Source organism: Geotrypetes seraphini, chromosome 6 (assembly GCF_902459505.1).
Source record: "Geotrypetes seraphini chromosome 6, aGeoSer1.1, whole genome shotgun sequence".
NCBI classification, from domain to species: domain Eukaryota; kingdom Metazoa; phylum Chordata; class Amphibia; order Gymnophiona; family Dermophiidae; genus Geotrypetes; species Geotrypetes seraphini.
In genome coordinates this window covers 154,849,617-154,877,316 of record NC_047089.1, presented here as the reverse complement: position 1 = coordinate 154,877,316, position 27,700 = coordinate 154,849,617, and the positions used below count along the sequence as shown (strand labels likewise).

At 44.3% G+C, this 27,700-nt stretch overlaps 1 protein-coding gene across 4 annotated transcripts in view; it reads right to left on the bottom strand.

The window, feature by feature from the left end:
* The window catches only part of LOC117362460 (E3 SUMO-protein ligase RanBP2-like), a 353,806-nt gene that overhangs the window by 147,428 nt on the left and 178,678 nt on the right, over window positions 1-27,700 (bottom strand). For all 4 annotated transcript variants that reach the window (XM_033948861.1, XM_033948860.1, XM_033948862.1 and 1 more), the window contains exon 19: window positions 18,866-18,960. In XM_033948861.1, the coding sequence (XP_033804752.1) occupies window positions 18,866-18,960 (95 nt within the window). The remainder of the gene's footprint in view (window positions 1-18,865; window positions 18,961-27,700) is intronic.

The window sequence follows — 27,700 nt, the reverse complement described above, 5'->3', positions numbered from 1 at the left end:
GTCCATTCATAAATCTGGAAACCACAGGATGAGCAGACAAAGGTTTCCCATGTAGAGGCTGATGGAAAGCCGCAATAGCACTCAGGTGGACTCGTATAGAGGTAGATTTGAGACCAGACTGAGACAGGTGTAGAAGATAGTCCAACACAGAGGATAGGGAAGCTCGCTGAGGCTCCGTGGCATTGGAAATACACCAGGAAGAGAATCTAGTCCATATTTGGGAATAGCATTGTCGGGTAGCTGGCTTCCTGGAAGCCTCCAAGACCTCCCTCACTGCTTGGGAGAACTGGTGAGGAGTTACGTTGAGAGGAACCAAGCTGTCAGGTGGAGAGACTGCAGGTTGGGATGAAGTAGTGAACCTTGATGTTGAGTAAGTAGTGAAGGAAACACTGGAAGAAGTACTGGCTCCCTGCTGCTCAGTTGAAGTAGAAGGGAGTACCAAGGTTGTCTGGGCCACCGAGGAGCAATCAGAATCATGGTGGCATGGTCTGATCTCAACTTGACCAGAGTCTTTTGGATGAGAGGAAATGGAGGAAACGCATACAGGAAGCGATTCCCCCAATCCAGTAGAAAGGCATCTGCCTCGAGGCGATGGGGAGTGTAGATCCTGGAGCAAAACTGAGGCAGTTTGAAGTTGTGGGGGGCTGCAAAGAGGTCTATCTGAGGCGTCCCCCACTGTGCAAAGATCTGATGAAGGGGGTCGGAATGGAGGGTCCATTCGTGAGGCTGGAGATGACGACTCAATTTGTCTGCCAAGACGTTGTCCTTCCCCTAAATGTAGATAGCTTTGAGGAAGGCGTTGTGGCGAACAGCCCAATCCCAGACTCGAAGAGCTTCCTGGCAAAGAGGGGCCGAGCCCGTGCCCCCCTGTTTGTTGACATAATACATGGCGACCTGATTGTCTGTGCGAATAAGGACCACCATGTCGTGAAGCAGATGTTGAAAAGCTTGGAGAGCATTGAATATGGCTCTGAGCTCCAGAAGATTGATTTGATGAAGTCGTTCCGCACTGGTCCAGAACCCCTGAGTGCGAAGACCATCCAGATGAGCCCCCCAGGCATAGTTCGAAGAATCGGTCGTGAGAACTTTCTGGTGGGGAGGAGAGTGAAACAGCAAACCTCTGGATAGATTCGAAGAGGTCATCCACCAGAGAAGAGACTGCCGTAGAGCAGGAGTGACTACAATGTGACGGGATAACGGGTCGGACACCTGAGTCCACTGAGATGCCAGGGTCCATTGAGGAATTCTGAGATGTAGTCTGGCAAAAGGCGTCACATGAACTGTAGATGCCATGTGGCCCAAGAGGACCATCATGTGTCTCGCTGAGATGGATTGGCGAGAAGACACCGACTGGCACAGTAGAAGGAGAGCATCCATGCGTTGAGGAGGAAGGAATGCTCGAAGTTGAATGGTATCCAGGACCGCCCCGATAAAGGGGAGAGACTGGGTGGGCTGAAGATGTGACTTGGGAAAGTTGATCTCGAAGCCCAAGCTTTGCAGGAAACAAATGGTAGTCAAGGTCGCCGAAATGACCTCTGGAGCTGACGGGGCCTTGATGAGCCAGTCGTCGAGGTATGGAAACACCTGAAGACCCATGTTCCGGAGTGCAGCGGCCACCACCACCAGACACTTCGTGAAGACTCTGGGAGACGATGAAAGGCCGAATGGAAGCACTCGATACTGCAGATGCAGATGTCCCACCCGAAATCTGAGGAACTTGCGGGAGGCCTGATGAATGGGGATGTGAGTGTAGGCCTCCTTGAGATCCAGAGAGCATAACCAATCGTTCTGCTCGAGGAGGGGATAGAGAGAAGCAAGGGTCAGCATACGGAACCGCTCCTTGACCAAAAACTTGTTGAGGACTCGAAGGTCCAAAATGGGACGCAGATCGCCCGTCTTCTTCGGGACAAGGAAGTACCGGGAGTAAAACCCCCGGTTTTGCTGATCTAAAGGAACCGGCTCGACAGCCCGAAGCCGAAGCAGAGCCTGAGCCTCCTGAAGGAGAAGAGCGGTCTGCGTCAAGTTTGAAGGATACTCTCTTGGCGGGTGGTCCGGAGGGACCCGATGGAAATGAAGAGAGTATCCCTCTCTTACGATGGTAAGGACCCAAAGGTCCATGGTGATGGTCTCCCATCGATGACAAAAATGATGGAGACGACCCCCTATGGGAAAAACGGGGGGGAGACAGAACGAGGTCGGTTATGCTCCCTGGAAGAGAGTCAAAAAGGCTGAGTAGCCTTGGGTGCAGCCGGCATCTGAGGCTTCTGCTGAGGCTTCTGGGGAGGCTGTCTCTTCGCAGGCTGTCTCGCAGGAGGAGCTTGCCTCGGCTGATAACTCCGCTGGTAAATCAAAGGTGGCCTAGTGGGGCGAGACTGTTGAGGCTTGGGTTTAGGCCGTAGGATAGACTGGAAGGACTTCTCATGATCCGAAAGCTTCTTAGTAATAGTCTCGATAGACTCATCGAACAGATCCGCCCCCGCACAAGGCACATTTGCAAGTCTGTCTTGGAGGTTCGGATCCATATCAATCGTACGAAGCCATGCCAGGCGACGCATGGCGACCGAACAGGCCGCAGCGCGTGCCGAGAGCTCGAAGGCATCGTAGGAGGATTGCATCAGCTGTAGGCGTAACTGGGAAAGTGTCGCCACCACCTCTTCAAACTCGAATCGAGCCTGAGCATCGATAAAAGGGATGAACTTGCAGAGTACCGGCAAGAAGAAATCCAAATATGAAGAGAAGAAGAAATTATAATTGAGCACCCGAGTCGCCATCATCGAGTTCTGGTAGATACGTCTACCAAACTTATCCATCGTCCTCCCTTCTCGGCCCGGTGGTACTGAGGCGTAGACTTGGGAGGGATGAGAACGTTTGAGGGAGGACTCGACCAGAAGGGACTGGTGAGATAGTTGTGCCCCCTCGAACCCCTTGTGGTGGACGATGCGGTATCGAGCATCCAACTTACTGGGAACAGCAGGGATGGAATATGGTGTCTCAAAACAACGCATGAAAGTCTGGTCCAGCAGTTTAAGCAGAGGAAGCCGGAGCGTCTCCGCCGGAGGGTGAGGCAAATGCATGGTGTCGAGATACTCCTTAGAATATCGAGAACCAGTGTCCAAAGTCACATCCAAGTCATCCGCCATTTGTCGGAGGAAGGAGGAAAAGGACAGTTGGTCCGCCAGCGCCGGCCGGCGAGACGGACTAGAAGAAGTGGAAGCCTCCGGGTCCAGAGAGAGCTGGGAGCGGCAAGGAGAATAGGAGGTAGATGGCTCCTCATACTCCGGTCCCTCAGGAGGGGATAAATTCGACGAGGAGTATCCCATACGCTGTATCTTCTTTTGCGGAGACACCTCCGAATGACGTGAGGAGTGTCGAGATGAGTGTCGAGAACGATGCCCCTCCCGGTGACGGGATGGGGAACGAGATCTTCTATGCATCGCACGATCCCCCGAAGCCTCCAAGGAATGGATAGGACTAGATGCAGTGGATCGTAGAGGTGGCAAGGAGGCGGACTCACGCAGCGCCACCCAAGTCTGGTATGGAGTGAGGAAGAACTCTTCCTGCGATGCTTGATGCCCAGGACTCCGATTATCAGGGGCTGACCTAGTACCCTGATGTCGAGGAGGCGTGATGGGCTCCAAAGGCGGCATATCACCAAAGGAAGCCCGCCTGGAGGCTTCCGCCGCTCCTCCTCGTCGAGCAGTGAGATCGAACGATGAGGAGGAGGGGGAGGGGGCGGTCCGCCCCCCGGGACCGGGAGATCACCCTGAATAGAGGCGATAAGCCGGGGTCCCATAGCCTGCATAAGCTCGACAAACTGAGCTTCCAGCAGGGATCGCAACGAAGCCGATATGGAGGGATCCGCACCGAAAGGGGGTCCTCCAGCACGGTCTTTGCGCTCCTTTGTGGCCAAGTGCTTCTGCTTGCTAGCTTTAGGCACTTTGATGACCACCGGAGGAACAGTGGAAGGTGGTACCTGAACCGAGGAGACGGAGACAGGCATCGGTGTCGAGCTCGATGCTGAAGTCGGTGTGAACGATGCCGGCTTCACAATGCCCGATGCAGGAGTCGTCGATGCAGGTTTCGAACGGACCGGCGAAACATCAGCAGAAGTTGAAGCAGACGGCTCCTTGGCAGTCTCCATCTTAAACATCGACTCCCAGAGCAGGCAGCGCCGTTTAAACGAGCGCGCAGTGAGCGTGGAACAAGGCCGGAACGATTTCGGAACGTGTTCTGGACCAAGACACTGAAGACAGCGTCGATGTGGGTCCGTCAACGAAATCGCACGCTGGCACTTGCTGCACTTCTTAAAACCGGTGATTGACCGGGACATAGGCCGGAAAATTGACGCTGCAAGGTCGAAGGCGCTAGGCCGAAGCCACGAGGCCGGCCTGGCCGAACCGCCAGAAGAAATAATTTTAACTTTTTTTTTTTTTTTTTTTTAGAAAATATAAATTAAAATTGAAATAAATTCAAAAAAACAAAAAACGCGGTATAAAGAAGGCAAATATACTGAAATTCAGTCAGCGCAGAATGAAGAGAAACTTCTCAGCTCCGCGGAAAGAAAAGAACTGAGGAGACACGCCCGGTACATCGGGCGGGAAGGCACTGGCGCATGCGCGGTGCGGGCATCTCAAAACTTCTGAGTTTCTTCAAGCAAGACATGCTTGCAAGATGTCCGTATCGGGGCTCTGTCGGATGACATCACCCACTAGTGAGAATACCTGCCTGCTTGTCCTGGGATAATTAATCTTATTTTCTGATTCTAGATCCTTTCTATTCATCCCACGCTTCTTTGAACTCAGTCACAGTTTTACTCTCCACCACCTCTCTCGGGAGCGCATTCCAGGCATCCAACACCCTCTTCATAAAGTAGAATTTCCTAACATTGCCTTTGAATCTACCACCCCTCAACCTCAAATTATGTCCTCTGGTTTTACCATTTTCCTTTCTCTGAAAAAGATTTTGTTCTACGTTAATACCCTTCAAGTATTTGAACGTCTGAATCATATCTCCCCTGTCTCTCCTTTCCTCTAGGGTATACATATTCAGGGCTTCCAGTCTCTCCTCACACGTTTTCTGGCGCAAGCCTCCTATCATTTTTGTCGCTCTCCTCTGGACCGCCTCAATCTTCTTACGTCCTTCGCCAGATACGGTCTCCAAAATTGAACACAATACACAAGGGAGAGCAAAGAGTGAAAAACACAGAGGACTTTAATAGATGGCTCAAAGCCTGGTGTCATCAAGAAGACTTCAGGTACATAGGAGGATGGGGAAATACATGGAAGGACAAGAAGCTATATTGCACTGATGGGCTATATATTACTACAGCAGGAAAAAGAAACCTTGCAGAGAAATTTAGACAATATTTTTCTAGGCATTTAAACTAGAAGGTGGGGGTGGTGTATGTACGAAGGACAATTATAGAGACCACCCCCGGCAAAAGAAAAGATGTGATAGTAGTAAAGACTGCAACATAAGCAATATCAGCAACTCATTTCTTAGTATTGCAACGGAAAGTGAAACGAAATAAAAATCCATATGAAAAAGGAGATTATCGCTGAAAAATAGCTGGAAAGCGATGACCACAAATGCTTGCAGTCTAAGCAACAAAGTTCATGATCTGCAAACCCTGATGTTAGAGGCAGATCTAGATATTGACGCTATCACAGAGACATGGTTCAGTGAATCACATGGATGGGATGCAAACATACCGGGATATAATCTTTTTAGGAAGGACAGAGATGATCAAAAAGGTGGAGGAGTAGCTCTCTATGTAAAGATCAATATCCAAGCGACCGAAATGCAAGGGACCTGGGGAGAGAAAGAAGCGATATGGATTGCTCTGAAAAGAGAAGATGGAACTTCTATCTACGTGGGTGTAGTCTACAGACCTCCGACTCAATCGCAGCAAATTGATAAGGATCTGATTGTGGATATCCAAAAGTTTGGAAGGAAAGAGGAGGTTCTGCTGTTGAGAGATTTCAACCTGCCGGATGCGGACTGGAATGTTCCATCTGCAGAATCGGAAAGAAGTAGTGAGATTGTGGATACCTTTCAAGAGGCTCTGCTCAGACAAATGGTGACGGAACCCACAAGGGAAAAAGCGATATTGGATCTGGTCCTCATAAATGGAGAGAGTATCTCTAATGTTCGAGTGGGTGCTCACCTGGGAAGTAGCGATCATCAAACGGTTTGGTTTGATATATCGGCTAAAGTGGAGAGCGGCCGCACAATACTAAAAGTCCTAGATTTCAAATGTACGGGCTTTAATAAAATGAGAGCGAACCTGAAAAAAGAGCTGTTAGGATAGGAGGACATAAGAGAAGTGGAAAAACAGTGGTCTAAGCTGAAGGAGCTATAAAAATGGCTACGGAACTTTATGTGAAGAAAATAAATAAAAACAAGAGAAAAAGGAAACCGACAAGGTTCTCTAAACTAGTGGCGGAGAAAATAAAGGCAAAAGAGTTTGCATTCCTTAAATATAAAAAAACCCAAGAAGATGAGTACAGAAAGAAACTAAACTAAACTAAACATTAGGTTTGTATACCGCGCCATCTCCATGGTCATAGAGCTCGGCACGGTTTACAGGGATTGTAATGAGAAAGAAACTCCAGGGAAAGGGTTAGATGAAGATCGGAGGAAAGAAGAGTGTTAGAGAGCTAGGATGTCAGATGAGGAGGGAGTGATTACATTTTTGAGAAAAGCCAGGTTTTCAGATGTTTACGGAGGGGTTGTAGAGCACTCAGGTTCCGAAGAGGGGAGGTAAGGTTACTCCAGAGCTCGGTGAATCTGAAGAGGAGGGAAGTCCCCAGTTTTCCTGGGTGGGAAATGCCTTTTAATGAGGGGAAGGATAGTTTCGATTTTTGGGTAGGTCTGGTGGCACTAAGATTCGAGGAATTCCAGGACAGTGGGATTAATGGAGGAAGGATGCCGTGGAACTATCGGGTGAAACTGAAAGAAGCACAGGCAGAAGAGCAAATGGCTATAAATGTAAAGAAGGGAGACAAAACTTTTTTCAGATATCTAATCTAATCTAATCCTTAGGTTTGTATACCGCATCATCTCCACGTTCGATATATATCAGTGAAAGGAGGAAGATGAAAAATGGAATTGCTAAACTAAAAGATGCTGGAAACTGATATGTGGAGAGTGATGAAGAAAAAGCAAACGTGTTAAACAAATACTGCTCTGTGTTTACGGAAGAAAAACCTGCAGAAAGACCGAGATTGTCTAGCAAAGTTACACGAGAAAATGGAGTAGATTCTGCGCTGTTCACGGATGAGGGTGTTTATGAGCAACTTGAAAAACTGAAGGTGGACAAAGCGATGGGACCAGACGGGATCCAACCCAGGATACTAAGGGAGCTCAGAGAGGTTCTGGCGAGTCCTATTAAAGACTTGTTCAACAAATCTCTGGAGACGGGAGTGATTCCTGAGGATTGGAGGAGAGCGGATGTGGTCCCTATTCATAAAAGTGGTCACAGGGATGAAGCAGGAAACTACAGGCCGGTGAGCCTCACTTCAGTTGTTGGAAAAATAATGGAAGTTTTGCTGAAAGAAAGGACAGTGTACTTCCTTGAATCTAATGGGTTACAGCAGGGGTGTCCAATGTCGGTTCTCGAAGGCCTCAATCAAGTCGGGTTTTCAGGATTTCCCCAATGAATATGCATGAGATCTATTTGCATGCACTGCTTTCAATGCATATTCATTGGGGAAATCCTGAAAACCCGACTGGATTGCAGCCCTCGAGGACCGACATTGGACACCCCTGGGTTACAGGATCCGAGACAACATGGCTTTACAAAAGGTAAATCGTGCCAAACAAACCTGCTTGAATTTTTTGATTGGGTGACCAGAGAGCTGGATCGAGGACATATGCTAGATGTAATTTACTTGGATTTCAGCAAAGCCTTTGATACAGTTCCTCATAGGAGGCTGTTGAACAAACTTGAAGGGCTGAAGTTAGGACCCAAAGTGGTGAACTGGGTCAGAAACTGGCTGTCAGACAGACGCCAGAGGGTGGTGGTTAATGGAAGTCGCTCGAAGGAAGGAAAGGTGAGTAGTGGAGTCCCTCAGGGATCAGTGCTGGGGCCAATCCTGTTCAATATGTTTGTGAGTGACATTGCTGAAGGGTTAGAAGGAAAAGTGTGCCTTTTTGCAGATGATACCAAGATTTGTAACAGAGTAGACACCGAAGAGGGAGTGGAAAATATGAAAAAGGATCTGCAAAAGTTAGAGGAATGGTCTAATGCCTGGCAACTAAAATTCAATGCAAAGAAATGCAGAGTAATGCATTTGGGGATTAATAATTGGAAGGAACCGTATATGCTGGGAGGAGAAAAGCTGATATGCACGGACTGGGAGAGGGACCTTGGGGTAACAGGAAAGCTAGACTCGGGAGAGTCTCTGGACATAGTGTACTTGGATTTCAGTAAGGCTTTTGACAGCGTCCCACACCGTAGACTATCAAACAAGATGAAATCTATGGGGTTAGGAGAGACACTAATTGCATGGGTCAATGATTGGCTGAGTGGAAGACGTCAGAGGGTGGTAGTCAACGGCACCCTCTCTGAGACATCAGAGGTGACCAGCGGAGTGCCACAGGGCTCGGTCCTGGGTCCACTCCTTTTTAACATATTCATAAGGGACTTGACCCAAGGGCTTCAGGGTAAAGTAACACTATTCGCTGATGACGCCAAACTATGTAATTTAGTAAGTGAAAGCAATCTGCAGGATAGTATGACGCAGGATCCTGGACGGAGCAGAGACAGAGGAGACTGTGGTGATAATCCACGTCGAAACAAATGATGTGAGCCGGAGGAACTTCAGCATGGCCACACTGACTGACCAGTTCAGGGTCCTGGGACGAAAGCTGAAGCGGAGTACCCGGAGAATAGCATTCTCAGAGATCCTGCCTGTACCGAGAGCAGATGCAAAGAGGCAGGCAGACCTCCAGGGTGTGAATGCATGGTTGAGGAGATGGTGCCAGGAGGAGGGCTTCCACTTTGTGAGGAACTGGACGTCCTTCTGGGGAAAGAGTAAGCTCTACCGGCGGGACGGCCTGCACCTGAGCACAGCGGGAACTAGACTACTGGCAGCAAATGTGAGGAAGGAGATCGAGAGGGCTTTAAACTGAGGAGAGGGGGAAAGCCGACAGCTGATCTGAAGTTGACGCTTCGGACAACAGTATCCAGAACAGATGCTGAACGGGCTGACTGCAAGGAGGAAGTAGAGAGACCGGTGGATCTTATGATCAGACAGCGAGGGAAACATCAGGTAAAGGGAGCTTGCTGGGAGGAGACTAAGGGGCATGGAGACACTAGGGGACTGGGTGGCACGAGGGCGAAAGCTGAGGGCAATATAGGGGTGCCACAAGGCGAGGGGGATCAAACGGAGGCTCAAGGGATGATAGCCCAGGAGGGGGCCGGTAGGGTTAGAAAACCCAGAGGAAAAGCGGGGAAGTGGGGTGGCGGGAATGTGGGGAAACCGAAAGCTACGAGGGTAAAGGCTGAGGGCAAAGCAGAAGCACAGAGAACAGGAGTACTGCCCGAAGTTCAAGGGGAGGCGGCCCAGGTAAATACAGAGGTGGAGGAAAAACGAAGGGACCTGCGGTGCTTGTATGCAAATGCAAGAAGCCTCACGGCCAAGATGGGTGAACTAGAGGTCGTGGCCAAGGGGGAAGACCTGGATATAATTGGAATTACAGAAACATGGTGGACAGAGGAGAATCAATGGGATGTGGCGCTGCCGGGGTACAAGCTCTACAGGAGGGACAGGACCCACAAGAAGGGGGGAGGCATAGCACTATATATAAAGGACTCTATCTACTCGGTCGGGATGGATATGGCAAAGAAGGCAGAGGGGCTGGAATCGCTATGGGTCAAATTGCCGGGAAACAAGGGTGCAGGCATAAAACTGGGGCTGTACTATCGCCCACCTGGTACGCCGGAAGGAGTCGGAAACGACTTGGAAGTTGAACTGAGACAAGAATGCAAGACTGGAAGTGTAACAGTGATGGGGGACTTCAACTACCCGGGGATTGACTGGAGTATGGGTCACTTCAACTGCACTAGGGAAACAGGATTTGTAGAAGCTGTGAGGGACTGCTTCATGGAGCAACTAGTCAGGGAACCGACGCGAGGGAGTGCTACTCTTGACCTCATCCTAAACGGATTAGGGGGGCCTGCAAGAGGGGTAGAAGTGGGAGGACCACTAGGCAACAGTGACCACAACGCGATCAGATTCACATTAGAAAGGGGGACACCCACAGTAAGGAGGACCGCAACAACTGCGCTCAACTTCAGGAAAGGGAACTATGTTGCTATGAGGGAAATGGTGGGGAGGAAGCTCAGAAACATCCTTAGGATGGAGACTGTAGGAAGCGCCTGGACCCTATTCAGGGACACCCTGCAGGAAGCACAAAGAATGTATGTCCCCAGTTTCAGGAAAGGCGGCAAGAACAAGCGGTCAAAGGACCCGGTTTGGATCTCAACAGAAGTAAAGAGGGCAATAAATGATAAAAAAGTATCCTTCCGGAGATGGAAAAAGGACCCAACAGAGGAAAATCACCAGGCGCACAGGAAATGCCAAAAGGAATGCCGAGAGGTTAGAAAAGCAAAAGGGAAATACGAAGAGGGGCTGGCCAGGGAGGCGAAAAACTTCAAGGCATTCTTCAGTTACGTAAAGGGGAAGCGACCAGCGAGAGAGGAGGTGGGGCCGTTGGACGATGGGGATAGGAAGGGAGTGATTAAGGAGGATAAAGAGGTAGCTGAAAGGTTGAACACGTTCTTCTCGTCGGTTTTCACGAGAGAAGACACATCTAATATACCGGACTCAGAGGAGCTCATGAGTGGGGAACAGGCTGAAAAATTGGAACACATAGAGGTAAGTAAGGAGGATGTCCTCAAACAGATAGACAGGTTAAAATGCGGCAAATCGCCGGGCCCAGACGGGATCCACCCAAGGGTTCTAAAGGAACTAAGACAAGAAATAGCGGGCACAATCCAGCATGTTTGCAACCTATCCTTGAAAACTGGAGAGGTACCAGAGGACTGGAAATTGGCGAATGTCACACCTATCTTCAAGAAGGGATCGAGGGGTGACCCCGGGAACTACAGGCCGGTGAGCCTAACTTCAATTATAGGGAAGATGGTGGAAGCTATGATCAAGGACAGTATTTGCGAACACATCGAGGGAAATGGCCTACTGAGAACAAGCCAGCATGGATTCTGTAAGGGAAGGTCATGCTTAACGAACCTTCTGTACTTCTTTGAGGAAATAAGTAGTCGGGTGGACAATGGGGAACCTATAGACATCATTTACCTCGATTTTCAAAAGGCTTTCGACAAGGTGCCACATGAAAGGCTGCTTAGGAAGCTGTGGAACCACGGGGTGGGAGGGGATGTGCACAGATGGATCGAGCACTGGTTGTCGGGTAGACTGCAGAGGGTCGGAGTAAAGGGACAATATTCTGACTGGCGGGGAGTCACGAGCGGTGTGCCACAGGGATCGGTGTGGGGCTGTTACTCTTCAACATATTTATCAATGACCTGGAAAAGGAGGCAAAGTGCGAGGTTATAAAATTTGCAGACGATACCAAACTGTGCGGCAGAGTTAGGTCCAGGGAGGAGTGTGAGGACCTACAAAGGGACCTGGACAAACTGGAAGACTGGGCAAACAAATGGCAAATGCGCTTTAACGTGGAAAAATGCAAGGTCATGCATATAGGGAAAAAGAACCCGTTGTTCAACTACAAATTGGGGGGGGGGCATTGTTGGGAGACAGCAGTCTTGAGAGAGACTTGGGTGTGCTGGTGGATGCATCACTGAAACCATCTGCACAGTGCGTAGCAGCCTCGAAAAAAGCTAACAGGATGCTGGGCATCATAAAGAGGGGCATAACGACCAGGACGTGGGAAGTCATCATGCCATTGTATCGAGCGATGGTGCGTCCACATCTGGAATACTGCGTTCAATATTGGTCGCCGTACCTCAAGAAGGACATGGCAGTACTTGAGAGAGTCCAAAGGAGAGCAACGAAACTGGTAAGAGGGCTGGAACACTGCCCATACGCTGAGAGGTTGGAAAGGCTGGGGCTCTTCTCTCTGGAAAAAAGGAGGCTCAGGGGAGATATGATAGAGACCTTCAAGATCATGAGGGGCATAGAGAGGGTGGATAGGGACAGATTCTTCAGGCTGAAGGGGACAACAAGTACGAGGGGGCATTCGGAGAAACTGAAGGGAGATAGGTTCAAAACAAATGCAAGGAAGTTTTTTTTCTCACAAAGGGTCGTGGACACTTGGAATGCACTACCGGAGGAAGTGATCAGGCAGAGTACGGTACAGGGATTCAAACAGGGATTGGACGGATTTCTGAGGGATAAAGGGATCGTGGGATACTGAGAGAGGTGCTGGGATGTAACACAAGTATAGAAAGCTAACCAGGAAGTATAGAAACCCAATCAGGTCGTGCATGTGCAAGACCGGAGGGTTAGGACTTCGATGGGAAGATAGGACTTCAATGAGAAACCAAGGTGGCAAGGGGAGCCCCTTCTGGTGATTCAGACAGGTCGCGACCTGTTTGGGCCGCCACAGGAGCGGACTGCTGGGCAGGATGGACCTATGGTCTGACCCGGCGGAGGCATTGCTTATGTTCTTATGTAGGATCTGCTTACGTTGGAAAACTGGTCCTTGACATGGCAGCTGGGCTTCAACGCTAAGAAATGTAAGGTTATGCATATTTGTAGCAGAAATCCATGCAAACCTTACACCTTAAATGGAGAAACATTAGGGCATAGACAGGGGGTGGGTAAGCAGAGTGGGCAGACTTGATGGGCTGTAGCCCTTTTCTGCCGTCATCTTCTATGTTTCTATGTTAAACACTAGCTAGGACTTCAGAAGAAAGAGACTTGGGAGTAATCATCAGTGCAGACATGAAGGCCGCCAAACAAGTAGAGAAGGCCTCATCCAAAGCAAGGCAACTTATGGGACGTATCAATAGAAGCTTTGTTAGCCGCAAACCTGAAGTCATAATGCCACTGTACAGAACCATGGTGAGACCTCATCTGGAATACTGTGTGCAATTCTGGAGGCCACATTACCAGACGTGCTTAGAGTTGAGTCGGTTCAGCGGATGGCCACTAGGATGATCTCGGGGCTCAAGGGTCTCTTGTACGAAGAAAGACTAAACAAATTGCAGCTCTACACTCTAGAGGAACACAGGGAAAGGGGGGACATGATTGAGACATTTAAATACATCACGGGACGTGTCGAGGTGGAAGAGGACATCTTCTTTCTCAAGGGACCCTCGGTCACAAGGGGGCATCCGCTCAAACTCAGAGGAGGGAAATTTGATAGTGACGTAAGGAAGTATTTCTTCACAGAAAGGGTTGTAGATCACTGGAACAAGCTTCCAGAGCAGGTGATCAAGGCCACCAGCGTGCTTGACTTTAAGAATAAATGGGACGTCCTAGTGGGATCCCTACGAGGGTCGAGTTAAGAACTAGGTCATAAGTACTCAGACGTAATGGGGTGGGTCAGTAGAGTGGGCAGACTTGATGGGCTATAGCCCTTTTCTGCCGTCATCTTTCTATGTTTCTATAGTGTCCGAAGATCTAAAGGTGAAAAAACAGTGTGACAAGGCAGTGGCTGCTGCCAGAAGGATGCTGGGCTGTATAAAGAGAGGTGTAGTCAGTAGAAGGAAGAAGGTGTTGATGCCCCTGTACAGGTCATTGGTAAGGCCCCACTTGGAGTATTGTGTTCAGTTTTGGAGACTATATCTGGTGAAGGACACAAAAAGGCTTGAAGCGGTCCAGAGGAGGGTGATGAAAACGATAGGAGGTTTGTGACAAAAAGACGTATGAGGAGAGACTGGAAGCCCTGAATATGTATATCCTAGAGGAAAGGATGGACAGGGGAGATATGATCCAGTTGTTCAAATGATTAAAAGGTATTAACGTAGAACAAAATCTTTTCCAGAGAAAGGAAAATGGTAAAATCAGAGGACATATTTGAGGTTGAGGGGTGGGAGACTCAAGAGCAATGTAAGGAAATTCTTCTTTATGGAGAGGGTGGTGGATGCCTGGAATGCGCTCCCGAGAGAGGTGGTGGAGACAAAAATGGTGACAGAGTTCAAAAAAGCGTGGGATGAACACAGAGAATCTAGAATCAGAAAATAATAGTAAATATTGAAGAACTAAGGCCAGTACTGGGCTGACTTGCATGGTCTGTGTCTGTATATGGCCGTTTGGGGGAGGATGGGCTGGGGAGGGTGTAGATGGACTGGAGTGAGCTTTGACGGAGACTTCAATAGTTGGAAACTGTCCTAGAGTCACTGCTGCAAAGATCGAGCACATAGTCTCCATTCGAAATCGTGGAATCTTGAGAACCGCAATCACATGCTGAAGATCCAGAAGAGGCATCCACTGTACAGTGCCTTTCTTTGGCACAAGAAAATATATGGAGTATCAGCCTGAGACCAAAAGCTCAGGCGATACTGGGTCCATAGTTTGAAATTCCAGCAAGCGCTTGAATGGTGGTTGGAATCCTGAGCGCTCTGTTCGGATGATCTGAGCAGAGCCCACAAACCAATCTGTCAGAGGTTGGAACAAAGTCCAGTTTGTAACCTGACCAAATTAACTCCAAGACTCACTGGTCGAGCATAATGCGCATCCAGACAGGCAGAAATGTGTTGAGGTGGCCCCCAATATGCAGAGTGGCACCCGTTGACCTGGCGCCATTTTGCCTGTGCATCAGGAGGCACAGCACTGAAGCCGGGAGGCTAGGAACATCTGTAGCTATTATACCAGCATGGGTAGCCCTGGGAAAACACCTACGACGTGGAAGGGCTGGGTGCCAAGAAATCAGAACAACCAGAACCCCATGAAAGGACGGGTCTGCTATCAGGCCAAGTCGTAGGATGAGTCATGCAAACCTTTGCCAAACAAACACAGCTTCTGAAAAGGCAGCCCAGCCAAAGAAGCCTTGAAAGTGGAAACAGCCACCCACTGTGGGCAAGGACGGATTACTCTGACACCCGAGTCAAACTCGCATAAATTGGGCATGCAATGCATATGGCATGTAAACTGTGCCCATCAAAACAAAATTGAAAAGAGGGAACCACCCTTTCTAGAGCGCGCTTTTGAGTGTGTCATGTGTGAGTGACACAAAACCTCACCAAAGCAGCTTTAATGCCTAAGGCAGCTGCGTTACCCACATTGGGGGGAAGGTGCAGTTTGTCACCTGTGCTACCAAAAATCCACCCTGGGCTGAACCAAAGCTGCTAACACTTCCTTGCCATAAAATCCCCTCCTCTTTGCCTTGCCGGCTCTCAGACTAAACTAAACTAAACCTTGGGTTTATATACCGCACCATCTCCACGAATGCGGAGCTCGGCATGGTTTACAGGAAGAAGGATGAGAGAGGAACTACAGTGGAGAGATTAAAGAGTTAGGTGTAAAGGGGAAGGTGAGAGGTCTAAGAGGGGGGAAGTGTTACAGTTTTGAGAATAGCCAGGTTTTTAGGTGTTTGCGGAAGAGTTGGAGGGAGCTTGAGGTTCGGAGTGGGGAGGTGAGGTTATTCCAGATCTCAGTGATTCTAAAGGGGAGGGATGACCCAAGTTTGCCTGCATGGGAAATACCTTTTATGGAAGGGAAGGATAGTTTAAAAATTTGGGAGGATCTGGAGGAAGTAGAGGTTGGGGAGTTCCAGGATAGAGGGATAACGGCAGGAAGGATGCCATGTAGGATCTTGTAGGCCAGACACGCACATTTGAAGTGGATCCTGGGGATTACTGGGAGCCAATGGAGCTTAGACAGGAGTGGTGAGACGCGATAAAATTTGCTTTTCGCGAAAACAAGCTTAGCTGCGGCGTTCTGAATCCGCTGAAGTCTGTGGAGGCTTTTCTTGGTTAGGCTGAGGTAGATAGAATTGCAATAATCCAATCTGGAGAGGATGATGGATTGTACTAGGACTGCGAAATGTTTTTGGTGAAAATAGGGTCTGACTTTCCTTAGCATGTGAAGGCTGAAGAAGCATTTCTTCACCAGGGATTGGAGATGTTCGTTGAAGGATAGAGAAGAGTCTAAGGTGACACCCAGAACTTTGCTTGAGAACTCGAGCTGTAATGGGGGGCCGGAGGACAATGGGATGGAGGAAGGTAGATGGTCTAATATTGGGCCGAGCCAAATGAGTTTTGTTTTGGACTCGTTTAGTTTCATATGCATTGTGAATGCCCAGGATTGGAGGTTCTTTATGCATGAGGATATGTTCGTGGAGAGGTTAGTGAGGTTCGAGTCGGTCTCAAGGAGGACGAGGATGTCATCAGCGTAAGTGTAAAGAGTTTCAAGGGGGGATAATTGGAGTAGTTTCAGGGAGGACATGTAAATGTTAAAGAGGATTGGGGAGAGGGGTGAGCCTTGTGGGACATCACAAGTCGGGGTCCAGGGAGAGGATGAGGTGCCGCTCATGTTAACCATGTAAGAGCGGGAGCGCAAGAATTTGGAGAACCAATCAAGAACTATGGAGCTAATGCCTATCTCGGAGAGTTGGAAAATTAGAATGTTGTGGTGGACAACGTCAAAAGCTGCGGAGAGGTCGAATTGTAGAAGGACAGCAAACTTGTTAAGAGAATGCAGTTGCTGAACCTTAGAGATTAGAGAGGCCAATAGGGATTCAGTGCAGAAGTTGGGTCTGAAGCCATATTGGTAAGGTAAGAGGATGGAGAATCTTTCTAAGTAGGAAGAGAGCTGGGTAGACTTCATGGTGCACTATTCTTTCATATTTGGTTCCTGAAGAAGGGGCTGTTCACCCTGAAACCCAACTTTGTAGGACCACGATTGGATACAGGACATATGAATCATCGTTGAATGGTATTGGCGCTTAATCCAACTAAGTATTATTTTTTTTTTTTTTGTGCTGGTTCTTCTATGGGTCTACAGGACTGGCACTAGTGGGGCTTTGTATGGCTTATGGAAAGTATTTGTTGCCACTGCTATTATATACAAACGTTTATTCACTAGTTTGATTTATTGCACATATTACACACAAGGAGTGGTGGTCTCTTGATGGTGTGTGCCTGATTCCTATTAGGTGTCGGCTTTTTTGTTATCCTGAGCATTAGAACCTCTCTAATGAGAAGTTCTTCAGAGCTTATAACCTCACACTTCACCATATTTTGATTAGTTTCATTATATATTTATGAGTGAAATTTAGCAGTCAGCCTTCTGTAGGTCTTACAAATTCCCCAGGCAAGCCCTAACTTTTTGTATTGTGACCATAAAATTCCAGGGTGGCATAGCTCTAGCAAAACTCAGACTCTCAAGAGAATTAACTGTTCCAAGACCAGAATGCACATATCAGGGTACCAGGGGAAGGTAGCAAGTATTCACCACAAAGCTAGGAGGAAGTGGCTGGAGCCAGCTAAAAGACCAAAAAGACTTCCTGTAAAGATTCAGAAAGAAGGTCTGCCAAAGCCACCAATTCAAATAGGCGTAGGCTTGGGAGAGCATTTCTAGGCTCCCAAAACCCCAGAGGGATCCACAGATCTAGTACACAGTCCCTGATCTCCCGTCCTGGAAGACACTGCATCTGTAAATAAAGGGTCAGCAAGCAAATCATCCACACCCGGATTCCCCAGATCAGGGTCAGACAGCACAAGCAGGGTAAGTCTAGGATATGTTTAAAGAAGTAACGCCACAGAGACGCCGTGTAGGCGGATTGGGACTGCGCAGGGAGAAAACACAGTGGTCTGAAATCCAAAGCATAAAAATTTCAAAAATGCTCAAAAGGAGTCTGGCTCCTAGGGCATAGGGCACATTAAGGTGGTGAAACTGAGCTTTTCTGAGGCTGTGAAGGGTACGCAGCTTGGTGGATGGAATTACTAGTTGTGCTGACCCCCGGAAACCATGAAGGCTGCACCATCGGGCTAGCTGAGCGTTGGGTCACCTGCTTCAGCAAGAAGAGGCTAAACTGAACACTGTGGGGCTCCCCCCCTAAATTACTCAAAAAGGGGACAAAATTACATTGAATTAAAACAATAAAATGGGGAGAGCAGAACACACAGAACTGCATCCATACGTGCAGAAGGAAAAAACTGTAGAGGGTGCTAAACTGATCAGTGAAGTACTATAAAGGCAGATTGAAAAATCTGGAATATATTCCTTCTGCAACCATGCGGCTACAGGGAAATAACCCTGCCGTCTTCACCTACTGCACTGGAAATAACTACTGCCGAAACAATTTCTCCACTATATGGAAGTGCTTGGTCATTTTTTTTTTAATTGACTTTAATTCCACAGGCCTCTTTTCTAGTTATAACTGCTAAACCTTCTCCTCTCTTTTGCCACTATTTTATGTTTAAATAGCCATTCTCTGCTCAGATACAGTGATGTTTAGTTCAATAATAAAAAAAAGATAATGTAACATTTGAAAGATCTCCCTCTTCTTCCAACAGTTATTTTGATTTGGATCAAATCTAAACATGATCAGGAAATGGTATTACCTGTGACTACCACCACCTTCCCAAGTGTTCTGTCACAAGCCAGGGATTTTTTGAATAGCTTACCTATTTTGGGGAAAAAAAACTCTCCCTCACATTTAAGCTAATATTTTATGATACAGGATGTTAAACAGATATTTTGACTTCTGAACTGGGGAGCAATACAACTCATGCGCGCACACATCCATGCGTAAATGTTTAACAATAGAATCCAAATCTTTACATGTCAAGACGGAAAATATCTAGCAAAATTATTTTAATCCCAAATTTGAGGTTGTCGCTTTATTTTTTTTTTCTACTTGGGAAATCCATGCAAAACCACCACTCATGAAACTGACAACCAGATTAAGCTTCTAATTATTTTCTCCTTGCCTTGGTTGGTGTTCCATTGGCTGCTGGTCTGAGAAGATACTGAGAATTATATGCTGGTGACTGGCTATAGTATACAGAAGGACCAGAAGTAGAAACTGAAAATAAACACACACACAAAGATTATAAAATATTCTATTTGTCAGTGGTATGAGTGTTCAAGTGAACCTTGTTTTTAACTCCTACAGCTTTCTCACAATTTTTTATTAATTTCAATACTTACAATAAGTGTAACAATAAACACAACATTTTATGCTCAAATATCACACTTAATATTCTTGTAATGTCCATTTCAGAATTAAATCCCCCTCCCCCCTAATCAATCACAATGTCCATACATAAAATATCTATTATCACCCCATATCAGTTATTCAAAATTGCATCCCCCCACCTCCCCCCACCCAGATGTGCAAATTTAAAGGGGAAAACACTATTTAAAAGTCACAATATTTTGCTAATGGCTCCCAAATCTCCTGAAACCTCTTAAAATTCCCTAATAAAGTTTTCATTTATTTTAAAATTTTTATACTGCACCATCTGAGATTATACAATGTAACACACAAATAAAATACAGATTAATAGAAATATCATTTAGGCAAACATATCAAACATGTGTCAGACATATCAAAATTTTTTTTTTTAAATAATTCTTTATTCGTTTTCAAATTGAACAGCAGGTGCACAGAAGAATATATTATACAAATTGTTGCACAATAGCACATTAATATCTACCACATAAAATCTAGTGATGCAATAACCCCCTACCCCCATCCTTTATAACATTTTAATAGGAATATACACATATTATATAAAATTATTCCCAACTCCCTCCCCCCTTTAGTAAGCTAGAAAAGGAGAAGAGAAAAATTGATGACTATTCGCCACAATATTTTGCCAATGGCCCCCATATTTTTATAAAGTTAGTATATGTCCCTCTTTGTATTGCTATTGCTCGTTCCATTTTAAATATATGGCATAAAGAATTCCACCAAAATGTGTAACTAAGGTTACTGTGATTTTTCCAATTGTTGGTTATATGTTGGATGGCAACCCCTGTCATAACTAATAAAAGCTTCTCTGATGATATTTGACTCTTTTTCCTCATCATCACGCCAAATAGCACTGTATCGTAAGAGAGTGCCACATGATTTTTCAATAATGCATTTATTAGAGACCATATTGAATTCCAAAATATCTTAATATAGGGACAATAATAAAGTAGATGATCTAATGTCCCAGATTCCAGTGCCAGCATCTATTGGATTTAGAACTATCTAATTTTTGTAAACGAACAGGGGTCCAAAACACTCTATGTAACAAAAATAACCAAGTTTGTCTCATAGATGCTGACGCTGTACATCTCATTCTCCAAGACCAAATTCGTGGCCATTGAGATGCAGAAATTTGGTGCTTGATCTCAATGCTCCAAATGTCTTTCAGACCATTCTTTGGTTTTTTATTCAAGTGTCCCGATAATAATTTATATCACAGTGCGGCTTGATGTCCTAGGAAGTCTGCCTGGAAGCATAGCAACTCCAGACTATACTGATTGTTCAAAGTCTTCCATTCAGGGAACCCTATCTGAATGGCCTGCTTCAACTGCAACCATTTAAAACTTTGTGTTTTACTAAGACCAAATCTATGTTGCAGTTGTGAAAATTCAAGCAGTTTACCATCTGAAATAACATCTTTTAGAGTTCGAATGCCTGCAATAATCCAGTTCTTCCAAAGAACTTGGGCTCCACCTATTTTAATCTTGGAGTTTATCCATAAAGATTGATTAGTTGACTTATTAATTGGGATAGGTGTTACAGTATTTTCTCGCATATAACGCGCGCGTTATACGTGGTTTTTACATACCGTGCAAACCCTTGCGCGTTATACGCATGAGCGCGTTGTACAAAATTTTTTTTACATAGTTCCCCCCCCCCAACGCCCAATTCATCACCCGGAAGGAGCGCTCGCACCCCCACCCGAAGGACCGCTCGCACCCCCACAGCCTCCCCCCTCTCCCATGGAGAAGCTGTCTACCTTGTTTCCGGATGCCAGCCCAGCTGCTTCCTCTGCCGGCGGTCCTGCCCCTTCTCAGAGCCCTGTGCTGTGCTGCTTCCTCTTCAGGTGGTCCCGCCCTTTCTCTGACATCAGAGAAAGGGCGGGACCGCCGGAAGAAAAAGCAGCGCAGCAGGGCTCAGAGAAGGGGCGGGACCGCCGGCAGAGGAAACAGCTGGGCTCGCTGGCATCCGGAAACAAGGTAGAAAGCTTCTCCATGGGGGAGGGGGGGGAGGCTGTGGGGGTGCGAGCGGTCCTGCGGGGGGGGGGGGGGTGAATCGGATGTCGGGGGGGCATCAGGCTTTCAGGGTAGGGACAGGACTTCAAGGGGGAAAGGAGAGTCGGGGCGGGCGAAAAGAGAGTCGGGCAGCATGCGCGGTATACGGGTGTGTGCGGTATATAAAAATTTCTGTACATAAATTTGTGTTTTTCGCGCGCTATACCTGTGTGCGCGTTTTACACAGGTGCGCGTTATCTACGTGAAAATACGGTAATTTGCTGATATATCTCAATGTTTTCCAAGTATCCATTAACATTTTATTTTCCCTATATCTCCTTGGCATGTTAATACTTGGAACATGAACTAAATTCAAAGGAAACAAAAGGCGCCATTCCAAGTATAACCAATCTGGTGCATTATTTATGAGTTCTGGGAGGATCCAATACATACCCTGACGTAAAATATAGGCTTGATGGTACCTATAAAAATTTGGAAAATTTACCCCTCCCTCCTCAATTTTTTTTTTTTTTTAAAACTTTTTATTTATAGAATTTTCATTCTTTCAATACATGAATCACATATTATAAAATGTATAATAAAATATATATGTATGTACAAATTCATATCATAGATATTCATCCCTTTCCCCTATTAATTGTTTTTCCATTTTTCTTTCATATTAATATCTATATTTCCCACCCTAACCCTATATTACTATTATCAATGTGTTAAGATATCTGATCTCTAGAATAATTAGTCAATGGATCCCATATTTTCTTAAAATTTTTAATATTTCCTTGTTGTAAAGCCAAAATTTTCTCCATTTTGTAAATGTGACATACCGAGTTCCACCAGAATGTATAATTTAGTTTGGTAAAATCTTTCCAATTTTGTGTGATTTGCTGCATGGCAACTCCTGTCAATATTAAAAGTAATTTATTATTATTTGCTGATATTGGACTCTGTGTTCTCATTGCAGTACCGAATAATATGGTATCATATGAGAGTCCTACGTGATTTTCTAGTAATATATTTATTTGGGGCCAAATTAAATTCCAAAAAGCTTTTATACAGGGACAAAAAAAAATTAAATGATCCAATGTCCCTACTTCTATTTTACAATGCCAACATCTATTAGATCTAGTATTATCTATCTTTTGCAAGCGCAATTGATTTTTGCAAGGATACTAAAGCAATTCTAGGCATTTTACCAAGCCAAAGAAATTTCATTAGAATACCATTAAGCTTTTTATAAAGGAACCCCTGAAAATAAATCGGTATCATACTCATTTGGTAACAAACCACAGGCAAAATCATCATTTTAATAGTTTGAACTCTCCCCCACCAAGAAAGATGTAAAGGGTTCCATTGCTCACATAACTCCGTAACTCTTTTTAAAACAAATTTTTCATTTTCCTTTACTGTATCATCAATTGTACTTTTAATTTGTATACCAAGATACTTAAATCCATCCTCTTTCCATATGAATGGAAAAGAATCAAATAATCCTTTTAGACAATAAACATTTAAAGGTAAAATTTCTGATTTACTCCAATTGATTTTATAACCCGAAAATTTACCAAACATATCAATTAATTCCAACAAGCAAGGTAAAGTAGACTCTGGATTTCTCAAATAAAGCAGAGTATCATCTGCATATGCCGAGATTTATATTCCATATCAGAATAAGGAATACCCTGTATCCCCTTTGCTTGTTGCATAACTAACAATAAGGGTTCTAATACTATATCAAATAACAAAGGAGATAAAGGACAACCTTGTCTAACTCCCCTCTGCAATTGAAAACCCTCAGACAACGTATTATTAATATTTAATCTTGCAACAGGGAAGCTATACAATGTTTTGATCATTTGTATAAATCCAGAACCTATGCCAAACCAATCTAAAGCTTGATACATGAAATTCCATTCTACCCTATCAAAAGCTTTTTCTGCATCTAAAGAAACAGCAAAAGCCGGCTCTTCCAAATTTTTTTGATAAATTTAACATATGAAACGCTAATCTAGAGTTATTAGAAGAATGTGTTTTAGCAACAAACCCAGACTGGTGCATATCTATAATATAAGGGAGAGCTTTAGATAATCTCAAAGCCAAAATTTTTGCCAAAAGTTTATTATCCACATTTATTAAAGATATAGGCCTGTAGTTTGAAACCAAAGTAGGATCTTTGTTTGGCTTAGGCAAAACAATTACTAGTGATTCAGCCATAGTACCCTTAATATAACCTTTTATAAGTTGTGTATGATATAAATTTAATAATAATAATAATTTTATTTCTTGTATACCAAATAAGGGGAAAGGACATTTTGAAATGTTTTATAAAATTCTACCGTATATCCATCACCATCTGGAGCGGATCCAACTCTTAAGAGACTTCAACGCTGATTCTAATTCTTTTAGAGATATACGGTAGGTTCTTCTAAACTATATGTTCAGGAACCTTAGGTACAATAATTAAATCTAAAAAAATTTAACCATCCTTTTGCCTCTCCATATATATCAAAAAAATTTTAAAATGGATACTCTAGTTCTTTGGCTTTTTTATCTTAAAGAAACCTTTTAAATTTCTTCTGAGTTCAAGAAATGAAAAAGAACACAGACAAAGATATGGGTAAATGATAAAAGTTTTAAATCTGAATGAAAGTGGCAGTTCAAACACCATCATAAAGCAGAACTTTTAAATGTGGACAATTTTATTTGGAACGTCTATGAGATTCAAGAGTCAAATTTCAGCAATAACAATAAACTTTTGTTAATACTGACGGAGGTTGCCATTCAACATATTACTGGAAATTGGAAGGATTATACTAAACTTAATTATACCTTTTGGTGGAATTCAGTTTGTCATATTTATAAAATGGAGAGAGTGCTTGCTATACAGCAAGGAAATTATAATAGTTTCAAAAAGATTTGAAGGCCATTGATTGCATATTCTAATGATTAGACACCTTGGACACCTTTTTATTACATAGGATTATATTTAATGTGGGGATGAGGAGGTATGTTATGTGATTTAATGGGTTTATTCCTGATGAATGGGATGGGTGGGGGAGGGGTCTTTTTTTATATGCATTTGACAATAATTGTTAGAATGTCAAGTGATTTGTACGAATTATCTGATTGAATTTTGTATACTTGTTGCAAGAGTTAAAACTGAATAAAGAATTTTTAAAAATGTGGACAATTTTTGCAATGTGTAAAATACTGGTCTTTAAAAGACAAGCAAAGATATCTTAATATCTTTGCAAGATTAAAGATGTCTCTGAATAGAATGTTTTTAATTAACAAAAATAAACCCCCTTCCCCACACACACACAAACAATAGTATTCACTTGTGCAAAATAATGAAAACCGATAACATTCTCTTTGTTATCTACTGCAAAATACATTAGTATTAAACAGGATATAGGGGGAGGGGGAATAACCCAATATGTGTGACACACCCCTTGCCTGGGATATCTAAAGAAAGACACCAATATATAAATAAAAAAAATGAAGCTGAAAGATATAGAAATGCTTTTGAGTTACAGTGAAAAGAATATTGCATTACTAGAAAATGTTACAAAAATTTTACATTTAATATTTTTCTGTCCTTTTGGAAGTTAATTTGGTCCCAAATTAATTCATTGTTAGAAAATCATGTTGCCTTTTCATATGATACTATATTATTTGGAAAAAGTAAATAGAACCAAGAGAGGCTGTTAAATAAATCTATATCCACATAGCACAACCTCAAGAGTATAGGATAACAAGTCCAAGTGTTACTCTTAAGGGAGAAAAGACCTAGATTTAAAAGCCCAATTTCTGCAAATAAAAATAAACTTCTATTGATATTGACAGGGGTTGCCATTCAGCAGATTACAGGAAATTGGAAAGATTACACTAAACTAAATTATACTTTTTGGTGGAATTCAGTATGCCATATTTATAAAATGGAAAGGGTGCTTGCTAAGCAACAAGGAAATTATCATAAGTTTAAAAAGATTTGGGGGCCATTGATTATTTATTCTAATGATCAGACATCTTAAACACCTTAATATTGGATAAGATATAGGAGGGGTGGGATTATGAATGATAATAATTGTTAATTATTAATATATGGGTGGGTGGGGTGGGATTCTTTTATATTTATATATTTGGAGGAATATAAATAAGATTGTCAAATGATTAGTTAAAAATATTTCTGATTGATTATTATACACTTGTTGTAATATTTGAAAATGAATAAAGATTTATATAAAAAAGAAAATGTTACAAAGTTTTTAAATAGATGTTTGTCCCAGCTAGTACTTCCTGCAAGATTTGGAAATAGATGGGTCCTAGTAGTGGACAGTTCATTGTGCCCTAAGTAAACACGTCATTACAAGATATGCAATGCATTGAAATAATGATCTTAGCTAGTCTAAATGTAAATGCTAACAGGAGTGAAACTAAATAGTGCATGATAACTAAGTCATTATATTGTTGCTAGGAAAAATTACTAATGAAATAAGGTTATTTTAGTAAATTTCAGAAAATCTGGGGACCATTAACAGATTTTTGTAATGAATGATTAACTTTTCCCATGATAAGATATTTGATTAGGGGGGAAATGGGTGGGCTTTACTTGTTGTTATTTCATAATACATGATTATTTGAATAGTTTCATAGTAATGATACTTCTATGTATTATTGAGTAGGGAGGGAGGGGAGGGAAGGTTATTCTATTCAATAAGAATAATTTATATATTAGATTTCTTATATAATATTTAATATAGTACAGAGTATTAATTTGTAATGAAATGTTATACTTAATGCATATATGAGAGTTAATCAAGTGTGTATCTTTAAGTTCATATGAGTTTAACTGCTACACTTGTTGTAACATTCAAAAATGAATAAAGAATTAAAAAAAAAAAAAAGAAATAAGATTGCCGAGAAAGCACAGTTACTTACCGTAACAGGTGTTATCCAGGGACAGCAGGCAGCTATTCTCACATATGGGTGATGTCATCCGACGGAGCCCAGATGCGGACGCCTCATAAGCAGACTTGCTTGAAGAAACTCGAAGTTCAAGTCGATCGCACCGCGCATGCGCGAGTGCCTTCCCGCCCAGCATAGGGCACGTCTCCTCAGTTCAGATAGCTAGCAGAGAAGCCAACCAGGGGAGGTGGGTGGGTTGTGAGAATAGCTGCCTGCTGTCCCTGGATAACACCTGTTACGGTAAGTAACTGTGCTTTATCCCAGGACAAGCAGGCAGGTATTCTCACATATGGGTGACCTCCATGCTAACCAGAATGGGATGGTGGAAGTGTTTTGGAAATTTAGGAGAATAAATTTTGTAATACTGTTTGGCCAAACTGTCCATCCTGTCTGGAGAAAGTTTCCATACAATAGTGAGAAGTGAAGGTATGAACTGAGGACCAAGTAGCAGCCTTGCAAATTTCCTCAATAGGTGTAGATCTGAGGAAAGCTACTGAAGCTGCCATTGCTCTGACTTTATGGGCTGTGACTTTACTGTGAATGGGTAATCTAGCCTGGGCATAGCAGAATGAGATACAAGCCGCCATCCAGTTGGAGATGGTACGCTTAGAGATAGGATGTCCTAACTTATTTGGATCGAAGGAGACAAAAAGTTGAGGAGCAGATCTGTGTGGTTTGATACGTTCCAAGTAGAAGGCCAAAGCACATTTACAGTCCAGAGTATGAAGAGCTGATTCTCCAGGGTGAGAATGAGGCTTTGGAAAAAACACTGGAAGAACGATGGATTGGTCGAGATGAAATTCCGAGACCACTTTAGGTAGGAATTTAGGATGAGTACGAAGAACCACCTTGTAATGATGGAACACCATGAATGCTGGGTCAGTAACTAAAGCTTGCAGCTCACTGACTCGTTGAGCAGAAGTGAGGGCAATGAGAAACACCACTTTCCAAGTGAGATACTTCAGAAGGAGGCTTAATGAGTTGAGAAAGGACAACTTTGAGGTCCCAAACCACAGGAGGTGGTTTGAGAGGAGATTTGACATTGAAAAGTCCTTTCATGAATCTGGAAACCACCGGATGAGCAGAGAGGGGTTTCCCTTTAATAGGCTGATGGAAAGCCGCAATTGCACTGAGATGGACTCGTATAGATGTAGAATTGAGGCCAGAATTGGATAAGTGCAAAAGATAGTCCAAAACAGAAGTTAAGGAGGAATGTTGAGGCTCCTTATGATGAGAAAAACACCATGTACAAAATCTAGTCCATTTTTGGTGATAGCACTGTCTAGTGGTAAGCTTTCTAGAAGCTTCTAAAACGTCTCTTACAGATTGAGAAAACTGAAGAGGGGTTATGTTGAGAAGTACCAGGCTGTCAGGTGTAGAGACTGCAGGTTGGGATGAAGCAGAGATCCTTGACTATGTGTAAACAGAGAAGGAAAAACTGGTAGAAGGTATGGCTCCCTCCTGCTGAGCTGAAGTAGAAGGGAGTACCAGGGTTGTCTCGGACACCGAGGAGCAATTAGAATCATGGTGGCATGATCGTTCTTCAACTTGACCAGAGTCTTGAGAATGAGAGGAAATGGAGGAAC